Genomic DNA, 16,067 nt, shown 5'->3' with positions numbered 1-16,067 from the left:
AAAAAAAAAAAAAAAAAAAAAAAAAAAAAAGGAATGAGCAGAAGGTTCCCAGAGGAGTGGTGGGGGAGTGGTCAGCACTAGACCATGGAGGCCCAGACCAGCAGGTGATGGGTCAGACCTGGATCTGACAGATACTGGGAACTCACTGCCTCTTTTCTTTCCCTTTGCCTGTCTTGACCCCAGGTATGTGAACTGTGCCCAGGATGATGAAGAGCAGAACCTGGTGGCCTTCTAGTACCACAGGCGGATCTTCTATAGAACCTGCCGAGTCATTAGGCCAGGCTGTGAACTGCTGGTCTGGTGGGGATGAGTACGGCCAGGAACTGGGCATCAAGTGGGGCAGCAAGTGGAAGAAAGAGCTCATGGCCGGGAGAGGTAGGCATCACTACTACTCTTTTAAAAGGACAGGAAAGAAAGAATTATCCTAGAGAATTTTCATGGTTTAACTCTTTTTTTTTTTTTTTTTTTAAACGGAGTCTTGCTCTGTAGCCCAGGCTGGAGTGCAGTGGCCGGATCTCAGCTCACTGCAAGCTCCACCTCCCGGGTTCACGCCATTCTCCTGCCTCAGCCTCCCGAGTAGCTGGGACTACAGGTGGCCGCCACCACGCCCGGCTAGTTTTTTGTATTTCTTAGTAGGGACGGGGTTTCACCGTGTTCGCCAGGATGGTCTCGATCTCCCAACCTCGTGATCCACCTGTCTCGGCCTCCCAAAGTGCTGGGATTACAGGCTTGAGCCACCGCGCCCGGCCTTAACTCTTAAGGAGAGTAAAATACCATCTAAAGTCAATAAAATTTCACATCAATGGCTTCCAAAATTAAATATTCATGTTATATGCCTTTGCCTCTTGGAACAATTTTTATTGTTTTAAATCTTTGTTCTGATTTTATATTCTAAGTACTTCATGCACAAAGTATTTAACAGCATATAGTACTGAAAGACTTAAAGACAAAAATCAAGTTCTCAAACACCTACCAGCTCTCCCAACAAGGTAGTTTCTTCTGGCATTTCTGTGATGTTTATTAATGATATACATGTGCTGTTATTCATTGATTCCTTATCTCAATTAGCTGTCATGTGAATTCCTACTCTGTGCCAGATGACACTGCAGGAAGTGTAAATACAGATTGATCAAGACAATCGGAAAAACTGCTCTTGAACAGATGACATGTGAATTAGGGAACCATATGATGACATACAGACATATGTGTAATATCAGACAGTGATTAGTGCTTTGAAGAAAATGAATCCAGAAAGAGTAACTGGGGATCAGCATGAGACCTGGAGTCAATGTGAGACCTGGGGTCAGTGTGAGACCTGGGGGTCAGTGTGAGGTGAGAGTAGAGTGTTGCAGGGGATTGTCAGGGAAAGTTTCTCTTAGGAGACAGCATTTGAGAAGTGCAAGTGCCTGTGGGCCAAGAGTTCCAGGCACAGGGCGCAGCTAGTGCAATGGTCCTGAGGCCAGAAATAGTTCAGCTTTGGTTCATTCTTGGAAAACAGGCTGCGGTGGGTCATCCCCTCAGAGCTGCTCCAGTTTCCAGGTGAGAGAGAATGGTGGACAGGATGAAGGTGGGGAGCACGGAGGTAAGCCTGAGCAGGGATATATTTTGAAACAAGACTTCCTATTGTTTTTGAAATGGGCTCAGACTGAATGAAATAACTCAAACATGAATACTTGATGTGCAGCCTGAGAAAGAGCATATTCTCATTTTATGATTTGTGGAATCTGAAACAGAAGCAGTTCATGCACCTAGTTGGGGCAGCAGGACCGAGTCCTTTAGTCTGTGGGACCTGGACCACTCTGTGTTGGCCAACCTGAATCCCACCTCGTGATGGACAAGCAGGCACATAACAGTCCTCAATTAAATATGTCCTTTTGAATGAGGAGACTCAAATTCAGATTTGCTCACACATCTTCTCTTTAACCACATTTGTGGATCTCCAGGCTGAGTGTTCCTAATAGATCCTTTTCCCCTCTTAGGAAGTCACTAAGGACAATCTCACCTAAGTCACCAAGAGTGTTATTTCTCAATAGAATAAAATAACTGAAGACCTCGTGTCAGCAAAAGTGCCCAGGGAGCAGGGAGGGAGGATGTAGCAGAGGGTGATCAGGGAAGACTATAGGACTTGTGGGGGAAGGTCACTGCAGTTCCATCTATGTAAGGAATGACGCTGCCCCTGGTGCTGCTGGAGGTTTTACCTCGTCTGGCTGATGTGTCGAAAAGGCCCAAGATGTGGGATTTCTGAATTTTTTTTTTTTTTTTTTTTTTGAGACGGAGTCTTGCTCTGTCACCCAGGCTGGAGTGCAGTGGCCGGATCTCAGCTCACTGCAAGCTCCTCCTCTCGGGTTCACGCCATTCTCCTGCCTCAGCCTCCCGAGTAGCTGGGACTACAGGCACCCGCCACTTCGCCCGGCTAGTTTTTTGTATTTTTAGTAGAGACGGGGTTTCACCTATGTTAACCAGGATGGTCTCGATCTCCTGACCTCGTGATCCGCCCGTCTCGGCCTCCCAAAGTGCTGGGATTACAGGCTTGAGCCACCGCGCCCGGCCGGGATTTCTGAATTTTTTAAGATGTAGTGAATAAAAGTAGAATGGAAAAATGGACTGTAAAGGTCCATCCAGCACTTGCTAGGAGAGAGTTTGCATTGTTAACATAGAATGTTAACCATCAAATGGTTTTCATTTGATCTTCATACCTTTGTATGTGATAAGGCCTGAACAAAACGTCTACCCTGACCAAAAACTTCCTCTTTCAGAACCAAAGCCAGAGATCTATCCATGCCCCTCATGCTGTCTGGCCTTTTCAAGTCAGAAATTTCTGTCAACATGTGGAACGCAATCACTCCTCTCAGAACTTCCCAGGACCATCTGCAAGAAAACTCCTCCAATCAGAGAATCCCTGCCCAGGGGATCAGAATCAGGAGCAGCAATATTCCAATCCATCCAGCTGTAATGACAAAACCAAAGGTCAAGAGATCAAAGAAAGGTCCAAACTCTTGAATAAAAGGACACGGCAGAGGCAGATTCTAAGGGCTTTTTCTAGCCCACCCAAAGGACAAATGGGGAGCTCTAGAGTGGGAGAAAGAATGATGAAAGAAGAGTTCAGAACAGGCCAGAAAGCGAATCCAGGGAACACAGGCAAATTATTTGTGGGGGTAGAAATCTCAAGGATTGCAAAAGTCAAGTATGGAGAGTGTGGGCAAGGTTTCAGTGGTAAGTCAGATGTTATTACACACCAAAGGACACACACAGAGGGGAAGCCCTACGTCTGCAGGGGGTGTGGGCGGCGCTTTAGCCGGAAGTCAAGCCTCCTCAGACACCAGAGGACACACACAGGGGAGAAGCCCTAGTCTGCAAGAAGAATGAGTAAGTCTTTAGTAATAAAACCTTATCTCAATAGCCACAAGAAGACAAATGTGGTCACCACACATTTGCACACCCCAGCTCTGAGGTGGCTTCAGCGGAAATCTGCTAACCCCTTACATTCTCCGAGAGTGTAAAGAGATCAGAAATAACTAATTAAACAAACCCACCAGTTTCATGACTATAGATGAGGAAGAACAGGGGATAGTTCTGTAAGTGTTCGGGGGACGTCAACATGTATGGTTCTTTCCCGCACTGATCCCCTCCATTTTTTGTTTTTTGCCTCCCATTCTAATAAATTTCATCTCCATACAAATCTGAACCCCGAGTGTATACCTCATTCTTCCCTTATCACTGAAGGCAAGAAGAGTCCAGAAAGGCCACAGAGAACTCATACGTTCAGCTCAAGTCTCCACAGGAATTCAACCCCCAGAAAGATATGTCCATCTGAAACTGGAGTCCATCTGGTTTCACTATTGGAGAATCGATTCCCAAGTCCAAGAAGATAAACATAGGCTTTTAGAGAGTCGCAGCAGGAAAGGGAGCTCCCTGGTCTCCTGGGAAGTGTGGCCTCTTCTCCTAACGGACCCCTCTCCTCTGCTCGATACTCTCCTTTGGCTCCCCCTGTCTCCTCTCCTGATTTCCTCCAATCTCTGTAGCCCCAGAGGTGAAAGCCAGACAGGAACACACATGTGTGTATATATGTGTTCACATGTGCTACATGCCTGCATGCATGGGTGCCCTCCGTGTGTGTATCTGTGTGAGTGTAGGGGGTTTCAAGGGTGTGTGAGGAATAAAACTCAAAATCCTAAGGAAATTGAACACTCTGAGAGAAGAGAGACAGACCCTCTCATATTGTTTTATATTCAGAAAAGGAAAGAGAAGCAAAACTAAAGGCAGGTAGCCCGGCGCCTACGAACCAGACCTGAAAGCAAGCAACCAGACCTGAAACCAGGCCTGGGCCTGCCTGACCTAAGCCTGGTAGTTAAAATTCGACCCCTGACCTAGCAACTGATGTTATCTGTAGATTATAGAAAGACATTGTGAAACTTCCCAGTCTGTTCTGTTTCATTCTGACCACCAGTCCATGCAGCCCCCAGTCACGTACCCCCTGCTTGCTCAATCGATCACAACCCTCTCACATGGACCCCCTTAAAGCTGTGAGCCCTTAAAAGGGACAGGAATTGCTCACATGGGGAGCTTGGCTCTTGAGACAGGAGTCTTACCAATGCTGCCGGCCGAATAAACCTCTTCCTTCTTTAACTCGGTGTCTGAGGAGTTTTGTCTGCGGCTTGTCCTGCTACAACTCAAACAACAGATTCTTAGCAAAGCAATTTTATTTCTGTACAGAAGGGTGCCTCCTTGGCCAGTCACCATGACAGCACACCTGAACAAAGGGGCACGAGAGCCTTTATTCCTGACGCAAGTCCTGCCCCTGTACCTTTTCCCATTGGCCGGGGTCAGGTCATACAATCTAAACTAATCCCAGTTGGCTAAACATTTGATTTTTTTAGATAAGGTGGGCAAGTAAAAGAAAGTGGAAGCCAGGCGTGGTGGCTCACACCTGTAATCCCAGCACTTTGGGAGGCCGAGGCGGGCGGATGATGAGGTCAGGAGATCGAGACCATCCTGGCTAACACAGTGAAACCCCGTCTCTACTAAAAATACAAAAAATTAGCCGGGCATGGTGGTGGGTGCCTGTAGTCCCAGCTACTCGGGAGGCTGAGGCAAGAGAATGGCGTGAACACGGGAGGCGGAGCTTGCAGTGAGCCGAGATTGCGCCACTGCACTCCAGCCTGGGCGAAAGAGCGAGACTCTGTCTCAAAAAAAAAAAAAAAAGACAGTGGAGAGGAAGGGGAAGGGTGTCTGTAATGAACTAGAAAGTTAGTCCTCTTTCCAATAAGGAAAGGAATGTGAGCTGGTACTGATAACGCCTAGTACGGTGGCATGCCTGGGCATCTAACAAAGGAAAAAAGGAGAAAGGGGGTGTCAGGCCTCTGAGCCCAAGCTAAGCCATCATCTTCCCTGTGACATGCACTTACACATCCAGATGGCCTGAGGCAACTGAAGAATCACAAAAGAAGTGAAAATGGCCTGTTTCTGCCTTAACTGATGATGTTACCTTGTGAAATTCCTTTATCCTGGCTCAAAAAGCTCTCCCACTGAGCACCTTGCGACCCCCACCCCGGCCAGCCAGAGAACAACCCCCTTTGACTGTAATTTTCCACTGCCTACCCAAATCTTATAAAATGGCACCACCCCATCTCCCTTCACTGATGCTCTTTTCGGACTCAGCCCACCTGCACCCAGGTGAAATAAACAGCCTTGTTGCTCACACAAAAGCCTGGTTGGTGGTCTCTTCACACAGATGTGGGTTGGGTACCATGAATTAAAGAATAAAATATTGATCAGATTATTTGAAGAGAAACCTCATCATATCCCACAGGTGTGTGTGCATGTGTGTATCCACACACTTATGTGCATGTACTTGTGTGTGCGTGTGTGTGTCTGCACACATATGTGCATGTACTTGTGTGTGCGTGTGTATCCGCACACATATGTGCATGTACTTTGTGTGTGTGTGTGCACACGTATGTGCATGTACTTGTATGTATATGTGTGTGTCCACTCGAGGGAACCAATCATAGAAGGAATGCCCCTGCTTCCTCCAGGGGAATCCTAGATCCTCAGTCTCCTACAGAGAAACAAAAATGTAAAAACAAACACCTTACTCTTTTTTTAAAAAAGATTATGAAAAGGGATAGTTTTTTTGTTTTTTTTTATTAAGATGCACACTCTCGGCCAGGCGCGGTGGCTCACGCCTGTAATCCCGGCACTCTGGGAGGCCGAGGCGGGTGGATCACAAGGTCAGGAGATCGAGACCATCCTAGCTAACACAGTGAAATCCCGTCTCTACTAAAAATACAAAAAAAAATTAGCCGGGCGTGGTCGCCGTCACCTGTAGTCCTAGCTACTTGGGAGGCTGAGGCAGGAGAATGGCCTAAACCTGGGAGGCGGAGTTTGCAGTGAGCCAAGATTGCGCCACTGCACTCCAGCCTGGGCGATAGAGTGAGACTCCGTCTCAAAAAAAAAAAAAAAAAAAGAATCCACACTCTCTGTCAAGACCCAGCCAAGCTCGCGGAGGGCAGAGAGACCATCCCTGCAGGCCTAGGAAGAAGCCTTCCTGTCCGCCTGGAAGGGCTCAGGAGTCAAGCCTCCCTGTACCTCCCAGCAGACACATGACTGAAATGTTCTGAAGTTTCCCCCAGAAGAAAGTTGAACAGGGGTGGTGTGGAGAAGAAGGAAGTGCCCCAGATGCATGGGCCATCAGCTTTGCTGCCACAAACAAGCTCAGCCTTTGGTTCTGAATCTGATTCTTGAAGTGAGAGAAGGGCTCTCAGACCAAAATGTCCCCAGGGCATGGAGAGTCAAGAGGGGAAATGGAATGCTCAAAATCGAGTCAGTTCCCTGCTTTGAACAATCTAAGTCCCTTTTCTCATTCAGTTAAAGCCAGTGGAATCCCCAGTTGGGACTTGGTAGTAGAGGGTGTCTGCTAGATGGTACTAGCCATCAGGCATTTAATGAGGGGAATTTTCTATGAAAATAAACAAAAACGAAGGCTAATAGTTGGAAACTCAGTTTCTGAGTCCACAGGGCAGTTGGTGGAGAGGATTTCTAGATGCCTTTAAACAACTGCCCCCAGGCATAGGTGTAGAGAGGATGATTGAGGTCCCAGCTTGTGTCACTGGGGGCCTGATAAAATTTGCACACCTCACAGGGCTCAGACTGCTCTGAGCTATTTTTCTTTTCTGATCTTCTTTTACAATCTACAACATGTAAAGGATTGTCCTACATGTCAGCCAGTTCAGAGACATTTCAAGTAAAGCAGCTTCAGATCTATATATAACTATCATTATAGTTAGCCTTTTCTGTTCCACTGCACTGATCTAAGCCATGACTATGCTCCCAGACCAAAACGAGGGTCGGGCTGCTTGTTCTCATCACCAATAACAAGATGCGGACGAACTGGGAGAGGAAAGAATTTTTATTTTTGTAACCAGTTACAGGGAGAAGACCTGGAAATTATCACCAGACCAACTCAAAATTACAAAGTTTTCCAAAGCTTATATACCTTCTAAGCTCTATGTCTATGTGTAAGTGTGCATTCATGTAAAGACGTAAGTGGTTAACTTCTAATCTATTAACTAAGATCTGAGTCCTGAAAACCTTCTCTGGAGCCTCAGAAATGTGTTTAAACTACATGGGTCCAGGTCCTGGGGTGATTATCCTTATCTCCTGCTAAATCATGGAGGCTTGGGGAGTTCCTTTGGACCCTCAATAAACTCACGTGTGGCAGTGTGAGGAGTTTCTTCAGACCCCCCAAAAAACGTGTTTAATCCTAAAAGGGTCCTGTTAAGAATTCCTTCATTATCTTGTCATGTTTCAAGGCCCAGGAAAGGCCTAGGAAAAACTCTTAGTGGGCTCTTTGTTACATTCCAGGCTTTGTATGAGGGTAAGGGAGGAGACCATCCCTCATATTGTCTTATGTCCAATTTCAGCCTCCAAAGAAAGAAGAAGTAAAAACTAAAAAGCAGAAATGAAATCCACAAGGCCGGGCGCGGTGGCTCAAGCCTGTAATCCCAGCACTTTGGGAGGCCGAGACGGGCGGATCACGAGGTCAGGAGATCGAGACCATCCTGGCTAACACGGTGAAACCCCGTCTCTACTAAAAAATACAAAAAACTAGCCGGGCGTGGTGGCGGGCGCCTGTAGTCCAAGCTACTCGGGAGGCTGAGGCAGGAGAATGGCGTAAACCCGGGAGGCGGAGCTTGCAGTGAGCTGAGATCCGGCCACTGCACTCCAGCCTGGGTGACAGAGCGAGACTCCATCTCAAAAAAAAAAAAAAAAAAAAAAAGAAATCCACAAGCAGACAGCCCGGCGCCACACCCTGGGCCTGGTAGTTAAAGATTGGTTATGTTATCTATAGATTACAGACATTGTATGGAAAAGCACTGTGAAAATCCCTGTCTGTTTTGTTTCAATCTAATTACCGGTGTGTGCAGCCCCCAGTCACGTACCCGCTGCTTGCTCAATCAATCACGACCCTCTCATGCGCATCCCCCTTAGAGTTGTGAGCCCTTAAAAGGGACAGGAATTGCTCACTCAGGGAGCTCAGCTCTTGAGACAGGAGTCTTGCTGATCTGATGCTCCTGGCTGAATAAACTGCTTTCTTCTTTAACTCAGTGTCTGAGGGGTTTTGTCTGTGGCTTGTCCTACTACAAGGGCACTGGCTCAATTAGCTTTTAATATTTAACCTAACTGCTCAGTCAGTGCTGAGACAGTTGTAACAGAAGCCTGTGTTAGTGAGACCTGGCCTGCCACAGCTACACTTAGCTCTTTTCTATTTTTTTTTTTTTTTCTGCGACGGAGTCTCACTCTGTTGCCCAGGTTTGGAGTGCAGTGGTGTGATCTCAGCTCACTGCAACCTCTGTCTCCCATGCTCAAACGATTCTCCTGCCTTAGCCTCCTGAGTAGCTGGGATTACAGGCATGCGCCACCATGCCCTACTAATTTTTTGTATTTTTAGTAGAGATGGCATTTCACCATGTTGGCCAGGCTGGTCTCAAACTCCTTACCTTGTGATTCACCCATCTCAGCCTCCCAAAGTGCTGGCATTGCAGGTGTGAGCCACCGCACTCGGCTCACTTAGCTCTTTTCTTCTACTAAAACACAATCTGAGAAGTAAAAATAAAATCATAAGCCCTCTGTATTATTCCATTTTCACATTGCTATAGAGAAACACCTGAGACTGGGTAATTTATAAAGAAAAGAGGTTTAGTTGGCTCATGGTTCTGCAGGCTGTATAGGAAGCACAGTGGTTTCTGCCTGTAGGAAGGCCTTGGCAAGCTTCCAGTTATGGCATAAGGCAAAGGGCAGTGAGACATTCCACATGGTGGAAGCAGGAGCAAGAGAGGGAAGAGGCCTATGTCTCACCCTTCTGAATGACCAGGTCTCACGAAAACTCACTCACTGCCACGAAAGCAGTACCAAGTGGGGACGGCGCTAAACTCTCCGTAAGAAATCCACCCCCGTGATTCAGTCACCTCCCACCACGCCTCCCCTCCAACACCAGGGATTACAATTCAACATGAGACTTCATGGGGACACAGATGCAAACCATATCATTCCAACCCTTGCCCATCAGATCTCATGCTCTTCTCCCATTGCAAAATACAATCATGCCTTCCCAACAGTCCCTCAAAGTCTTAACTCATTTCAGCATTAACTCAAAAATTCAAAGTTCCAAGTTGCATCTGACACAGGCAAATCCCTTCCACCTATGAGCCTGTAAAATCAAAAACAAGTTATGTACTTCCGAGACACAATGGGAGTACAAACATTGGGTAAATATTCCCATTTCAAAATGGAGCAATCACCCAAAAGAAGGGAGCTACAGGCCTCGTGCAAGCCCAAAAGCCAGCAGGGCAGTCACTAAATCTTAAAGTTCCGAAATAATCTCCTTTGACGCCATGTCCCACATCCAAGCATGCTAGGGGTGGGCTCCCAAGGCCTTGGTCAGCTATGACCCTGTGGTTTTGCAGGGTTCAGCACCCCCATAGCCACTCTCATGGGCTGGCATTGAGAGCCTGAGGCTTTTCCAGGCACAGGGTGCAAGTTATTGGTGGGTCTAGAGGATGGTGGCCCCTTTCGCATAGCTCCAGTAGGCAGTGTCCCAGTGGGGACTGTGTTGGGGCTCCAATCCCACATTTCCCCTCCTCTCCACTGCTGTAGTAGAGCTTCTCCATGAGGGCACTGCCCCTGCAGCAGGCTCCTTCCTGGACATCCAGGCTTTTCCATAGATCCTCTGAAATCTAGCCAGAGGTTCCCAAGACTCAACTCTTGCAGTCTGTGCACCCACAGGCTTAACACCACATGGAAGCTGCCAAAGCTTATGGCTTGCACGCTCTGAAGCAGCCACCAGAGCTGTACTTGGGGCCCTTTGAGCCATGGCTGAAGCTGGAGTGGCAAGGATGCAGGGAGCAGCATCTCGAGGCTGCCAGGGGTCTGGGGCTGGCCCAAACCATTCAACCCTCCTAGGCCTCCAGGCCTGTAATGGGAAGAGCTGCCTTGAAGGTCTTTGAAATTCCTTCAAGGCCTTCTCCCCATTGTTTTTGTTATTAGCACCTGACTCCTTTTAACTTACACAAATGTATGCAGCTTGCTTGAATCCCTCCCCTAAAAATGGGCTTTTCTTATCTACCACATGGCCTAGCTGCAAACATTCTAAACTTTTACCCTCTGTGTACCCTTTAAATATACATTATAATTTTAAGTCATTTATTTGCTCACACATATGGGCATAGGTTGTTAGAAGCAGCCAGGCTACATCTTGAATGCTTTGATGCTTAGAAATTTATTCCACCAGTTACCCTAAATCATCATTCTCAAGTTCAAATTTCCACAGATCCCTAGAGCAGGAGCACAGTGCTGCCAAGTTCTTCGCTAAGGCATAACAAAAATGACCTCTGCTCCAGCCCCAATAACTTCCTCATTTCCATCTGAGACCTTGTCAGCCTGTGTCACTATACATATATCACTATCAGCATTTTGGTCACAACGATTTATCCAGTCTCTAGGAAGTTCCAAACATTCTCTCATCTTCCTGTCTTCTTCTGAGCCCTCCAAAGTCTTCCAACCTCTGCCTGTTACCCAGTTCCAAAGTCACTTCCACATTTTCAGGTCTCTTTATAGCAATGCCCCACTCCTGGTACCAATTTTCTGTATTACTCTGTTCTCACATTGTTACAAAGAAATACTTGAGGCCAGGGGCAGTGGCTCATGCCTGTAGTCTCAGCACTTTGGGAGGGAGGCCGAGGTGAGTAGATCACGAGGTCAGGAGATCAAGACCATCCTGGATAACATGGTGAAACCCCATATCTAGTAAATATACAAAAAAAAAAAAAATTAGCTGGGTGTGATGGTGGGCGCCTGTAGTCCCAGCTATTCGGGAGGCTGAGGCAGGAGAATGGCATGAACCCAGGAGGCGGAGCTTGCAGTGAGCTGAGATCGTGCCACTGCCCTCCAGCCTGGGCAACAGAGCGAGACTCCATCTCAAAAAAAAAAAACAAAAGAAAAGAAAAAAGAAATACTTGAGGCTGGGTAATTTATAAAGAAAAAAGCTTAATTGGCTCACGGTTCTGCAGGTTGTACAGAAAGCATTGCAGTCTCTGCTTGGCTTCTGCAGAGGCCTCAGAAAACTTATAATTATGGTAGAGGACAAAGAGGGAGCAGACATATCACACGGCCAGAGCAAGAGGAAGAGAGCGAGCGAGGCTGGAGGTGATACACCTTTTTTTTTTTTTTAGATGGAGTCTCACTCTGCCACCAGGCTGGAGTGCAGTGGCGCAATCTCGGCTCCCTGCAACCTCCGCCTCCTGGGTTCAAGCGATTCTCCTGCCTCAGCCTCCTGAGTAACTGGGACTACAGGTGCATACCACCACGTCAGCTAGTAGTGTTTCACCATGTTGGCAAGGGTGGTCTCGATCTCTTGACTTCATGATCTGCCTGCCTCGGGCTCCCAAAGTGCTGGGATTACAAGTGTGAGAAATTGTGCCCAGCCAATACACACTTAAACAACCCCACAATTGATTGTGGCCAAGGGTACTCCAGAGAAAGCCTGAAAACTGAGTTCCCAGTCATGATTGGACAGGAGCTCAGACATACCTTGTTATACCCCCTTCCTCACTAACCACCATTAGTCTTTCTTCCCAAAGGGCTAAACAGCAATCGGCCCTTTGGGGAGACTCCACCACTGATATCAATCAAGTGCCAGACTATGGTCCTTCCATTTTTGCAATTTCGACACAACTAACCAGCATTCCTCCCTGCTGAAAGACCATTGACCAGGCAGTGGTTCTAGCCGGACGACAGAGAATGACCAGGCAGTGGTTCTGGCCGGACGACTGAGAATGACCAGGCAGTGGTTCTGGCCGGACGACAGAGAATGACCAGGCAGTGGTTCTGGCCGGACGACAGAGAATGACGTGGTTCTAGCCCGTCTACAGATAATGCATAGTGAGGGTCATTGAGTCTTCTACTTCACCTTGGAGGTCAGAGGCCCAAAAACTCCACCCTCAAGTCATGCTAACAGTGCCATTTTCTGAACACTAGACCCAGGGAGAGGCAGGAAGCTCAATCATGAATGCACACATTTCTCCTCTCATACATATTCATGACTTCTCGTATAGCTTATGGGGGTATGTATATTTGGCCAAGCCATTCAGTGAAATCCCCGTCTTAGTCTTCTGCTCCTTGAAGTGCCTATTTCTGGCTTCTGGCCGGAGGCTATGCTTTCCAGCCTGTCCAAATGACCAGGCTGCAACTCTTTACAAGAAATAAACCTTTTCTTTCCAAATTGGGAAACCTCATCATTCTTCAGTTGACAAACCTAAAGAACATAAGTAGAAGTGCCCTTAGTGATTTTTCCTATGAGAATAAAAGGGATCACCTGAGATTGATTCAGTCAAGCTGTAACTTCCCAAAATACACGACGCAGTAGAGAAAAATGGCTAGACGAGGCAGTAGAGAAAAACGGCTAGAGGCAATATGTGTGAAATGAAGCTAAAATTTAGTTTCTGCACTCAGAAACAATTATTAGGGGCCCACGAAGTGGACAGGGACCCACGGAGAACTGCTGAACCCTCAGCACATGACAACTCATCCAAACCCTCACACTAGGAGACTTGACAGAAGTATCCAGCATGGCTTCCAGCAGCATAAGACTGCACCCCCAGGATGGCCCAGCAGCACTTGCACCCTTGCTGCTTCCACTAAAACATCCGCCTGCAAAAGCTCAGTGCAGTGAGGAAATCTCACCATGCTCCAGCCCAGGTGTCCCCAAACTTTTTGGCATCAGGGACTGGATTCACGGAAGACAATTTTTCCACAGATGGGTTGAGGGGAGGGTTGGGATGATTCAAATGAACATTTACAGTGCATTTTGTTTCTGTTATTATTGCATTGCAATATATCATGAAATAATTGTACAACTCACCATAATGCAGAATCGGTGGGAGCCGTGAGCTCGTTTTCCTGCAATGAGACGGTCCCATCTGGGAGACAGTGACAGACCATCAGGCATTAGAGTCTCAAGGAGCACACAACAGAGATCCCTCACAGGCGCAGTTCACAATAGGGTTCGTGCTCCTATCAGAATCAACGCTGCTGCTGATCTGACTGGAGGTGGGGCTCAGGAGGCGTAATGCCACTGATGGGGAGCAGCTGGAAATAGAGATGAAGCTTCATTTGCTCACTTGCCCATGCGCTCACCTCCTACTATGTGGCCCGTTTGGGGACCTCTGCTCTAGCCAACTTCTGATGATAGGCCCCGACCTCCCTTTCTTGGAGCATTTACTAAAAAGCTTTCAGTTTGTAAGCATGTCTTGCGACTCAGAAGGGCCTCTCTCAAAGCCTGAGAGCCCTCCCTTTGAAAGGTGATCATCAGCAAGGGTGAGGCCTCTTGTCTCCCAGTCTCTGCAGGAGAACAGAAACCTGTCTGAAGACAAAACTGCAACAAACCCAGTTTAAAGATCTCAATTGACCTCATTTGCAATTCTAGAATCAGGCAACACTTCATTCCACAAAAGAAAATAAGTGTTCCAACGAGTCAGAGGGAGGAGGTTGGCTCTACAGACAGAAAAATGTGTTCAGGCTGTACAGTGTGTCATTATTCCATATCTCAGACATTATTCCATCACTGCAGACATCTTTATAAATTTGAAATGTTTTTGTATTTTATTATAACTTATTTAAAAACCAAAGATAGGCTACTTGGATATTTATTATGACAATTTTCTGGAAGATAAGAGTCTTGAAGATGACGCTTCTTTTTCAAATTTGCCTGAAGGTGCCATAAAGGCCCCAGGGTGTTCAGCCGGGCGCGGTGGTTCACACCTGTAATCCCAGCACTTTGGGAGGCCAAGGCAGGCAGATTACCTGAGGTCAGGAGTTCAAGACCATCCTGGCCAACATGGTGAAACTCTGTCTCTACTAAAAATACAAAAAGTAGCCGGGCATGGTGCCACACACCTGTAATCCCAGCTACTCAGGAGGCTGAGGCAGGAGAATTGCTTGAGCCCAGGAGGCAGAGGTTGCAGTGAGCTGAAATCGTGCCACTGCACTCCAGCCTAGCTGACAGAGCGAGACTCTGTCTCAAAAAAAAAAAAGGCCCTGGGTTGTGGAGCCTGGTCATCTCATTAAGGAAGTTTCCAGAGCACAGCACATGACATCCCAGTGGTGACCCTGGTTTTCAGAGAGGGGCAGATGCCAGGAGGTCAGGCATAGCTGAGGGTCTCAGTTTCCCTGGGAAAGGGGACCCTGCAGTCCCTCTTGGTCTAGGTGGGTGCAAGATGGAGGATTTACCCTGGAGAGGCCAGGAGAGGAATTCTGACAACTCCTTGGTCTGCCATTCTCCCTCCTCAGGCCACTAGCTTCTCCTTCCCTGCAGGGAGAGTCTCAAGAGAGGGGGAAAGTTACATGGTAACCCCCAAAAGGACTGATCATTGTTTTGTCACTTTATTTATAACATTTGAGACTTTTGAAAAAGTGATACAAGCCCACTAGAATTTCTCAGAGTACAAAAGGTTAAAGAGTAAAAATAAATATACTCCATCTGCAACTGCCTATCTCGAGAGGTGGTCACTGGGATGACTTTTGTGTCTCCTTTTATGAAATATTCCAATACATGGCCTCCCTGTGCCTCAGTTCCTGCTTTGTAAGGTAGGGACAACAATACAGCATGAGGTTGTTATGAGGATTAAATTAGCTAATCCTTGCAAGTCAGTGAAAGCGAGATACAAATTTACAAGCTTCCCCCCTTTTATACACTGCTTTGTCCTTTGTCACTAGTTGTTTTGCAGGAGAATTCTCATCTTACACACAACTGGGCCTCATGCTTTTTAAAGGGCTGCAGAGTACCCTGGTGTTTAGGTAATTTTTCCCCACTGGGGCCAGTCTGGTTGTCTCTGGTCTCTGGCACCCATGGGCATTTGCCATAACAGGTGTGAGCCTCTCTTTGGGATTATCTCCTATAAGCAGAATCCACAACAAATGTCATGTGTGTTTGAATCCCAAATAGATGTTTCCTAACTAGTCCCAAAGTAGTTGTAAGCCAGAATACTCCCAACCTTTGCTGAGAGGGGTCTCCTCCCTTGACTTTGAGTGGCCTCATTTTTCATCTACAAATAACCCACGCTGACCACCCAAGAACTGGAAACGCAGTTTGACAAGAAGAAAGACGTTCCCGGCCAGGCGCGGTGGCTCACGCTTGTAATCCTCGCACTTTGGGAGGCCGAGGCAAGCCGATCACGAGGTTAGGAGTTCGAGACCAACCTGGCCAACACAGTGAAACCCCATCTCTACTAAAACTACAAAAATTATCTGGGCGTGGTGGCAGGCGCTTGTAATCCCAACTACTCAGGAGGCTGAGGCAAGGAGGCGGAGGTTGCAGTGAGCCGAGATCGCGCCATTGTACTCGAGCCTAGACGACAGAGCAAGACTCCGTCTCAAAAAAAAAAAAGTTCCCAGGTCCCAGAGCAGGACAGCACCGTCTCCCCGCCCCCGCCCCGCCCCTCGCCCCGCCCCCTCCCACTGCCCCGCCCCCGGGCCCCACCCACTGCCCCGCCCCGGGCCCCACCCACTGCCCC

General features: G+C 47.5%; 1 protein-coding gene across 1 annotated transcript in view; it reads left to right on the top strand.

Annotated features, from left to right (window-relative positions):
- Window positions 1–3,685, top strand: part of PRDM7 (PR/SET domain 7) — a 12,217-nt gene extending 8,532 nt beyond the window's left edge. The window contains 4 exon segments of the mRNA XM_025369733.1: window positions 184–300; window positions 302–375; window positions 2,757–2,820; window positions 2,822–3,685. Coding sequence (XP_025225518.1) covers window positions 184–300; window positions 302–375; window positions 2,757–2,820; window positions 2,822–3,350 — 784 coding nt within the window. The 3' untranslated portion in view covers window positions 3,351–3,685.
- The last annotated feature ends 12,382 nt before the right edge of the window (window positions 3,686–16,067 follow it).

This window comes from Theropithecus gelada, chromosome 20 (assembly GCF_003255815.1).
Source record: "Theropithecus gelada isolate Dixy chromosome 20, Tgel_1.0, whole genome shotgun sequence".
Classification (NCBI taxonomy): domain Eukaryota; kingdom Metazoa; phylum Chordata; class Mammalia; order Primates; family Cercopithecidae; genus Theropithecus; species Theropithecus gelada.
Note: the sequence above shows the minus strand (reverse complement) of the source record. Positions and strands in the feature narration are given on the sequence as shown.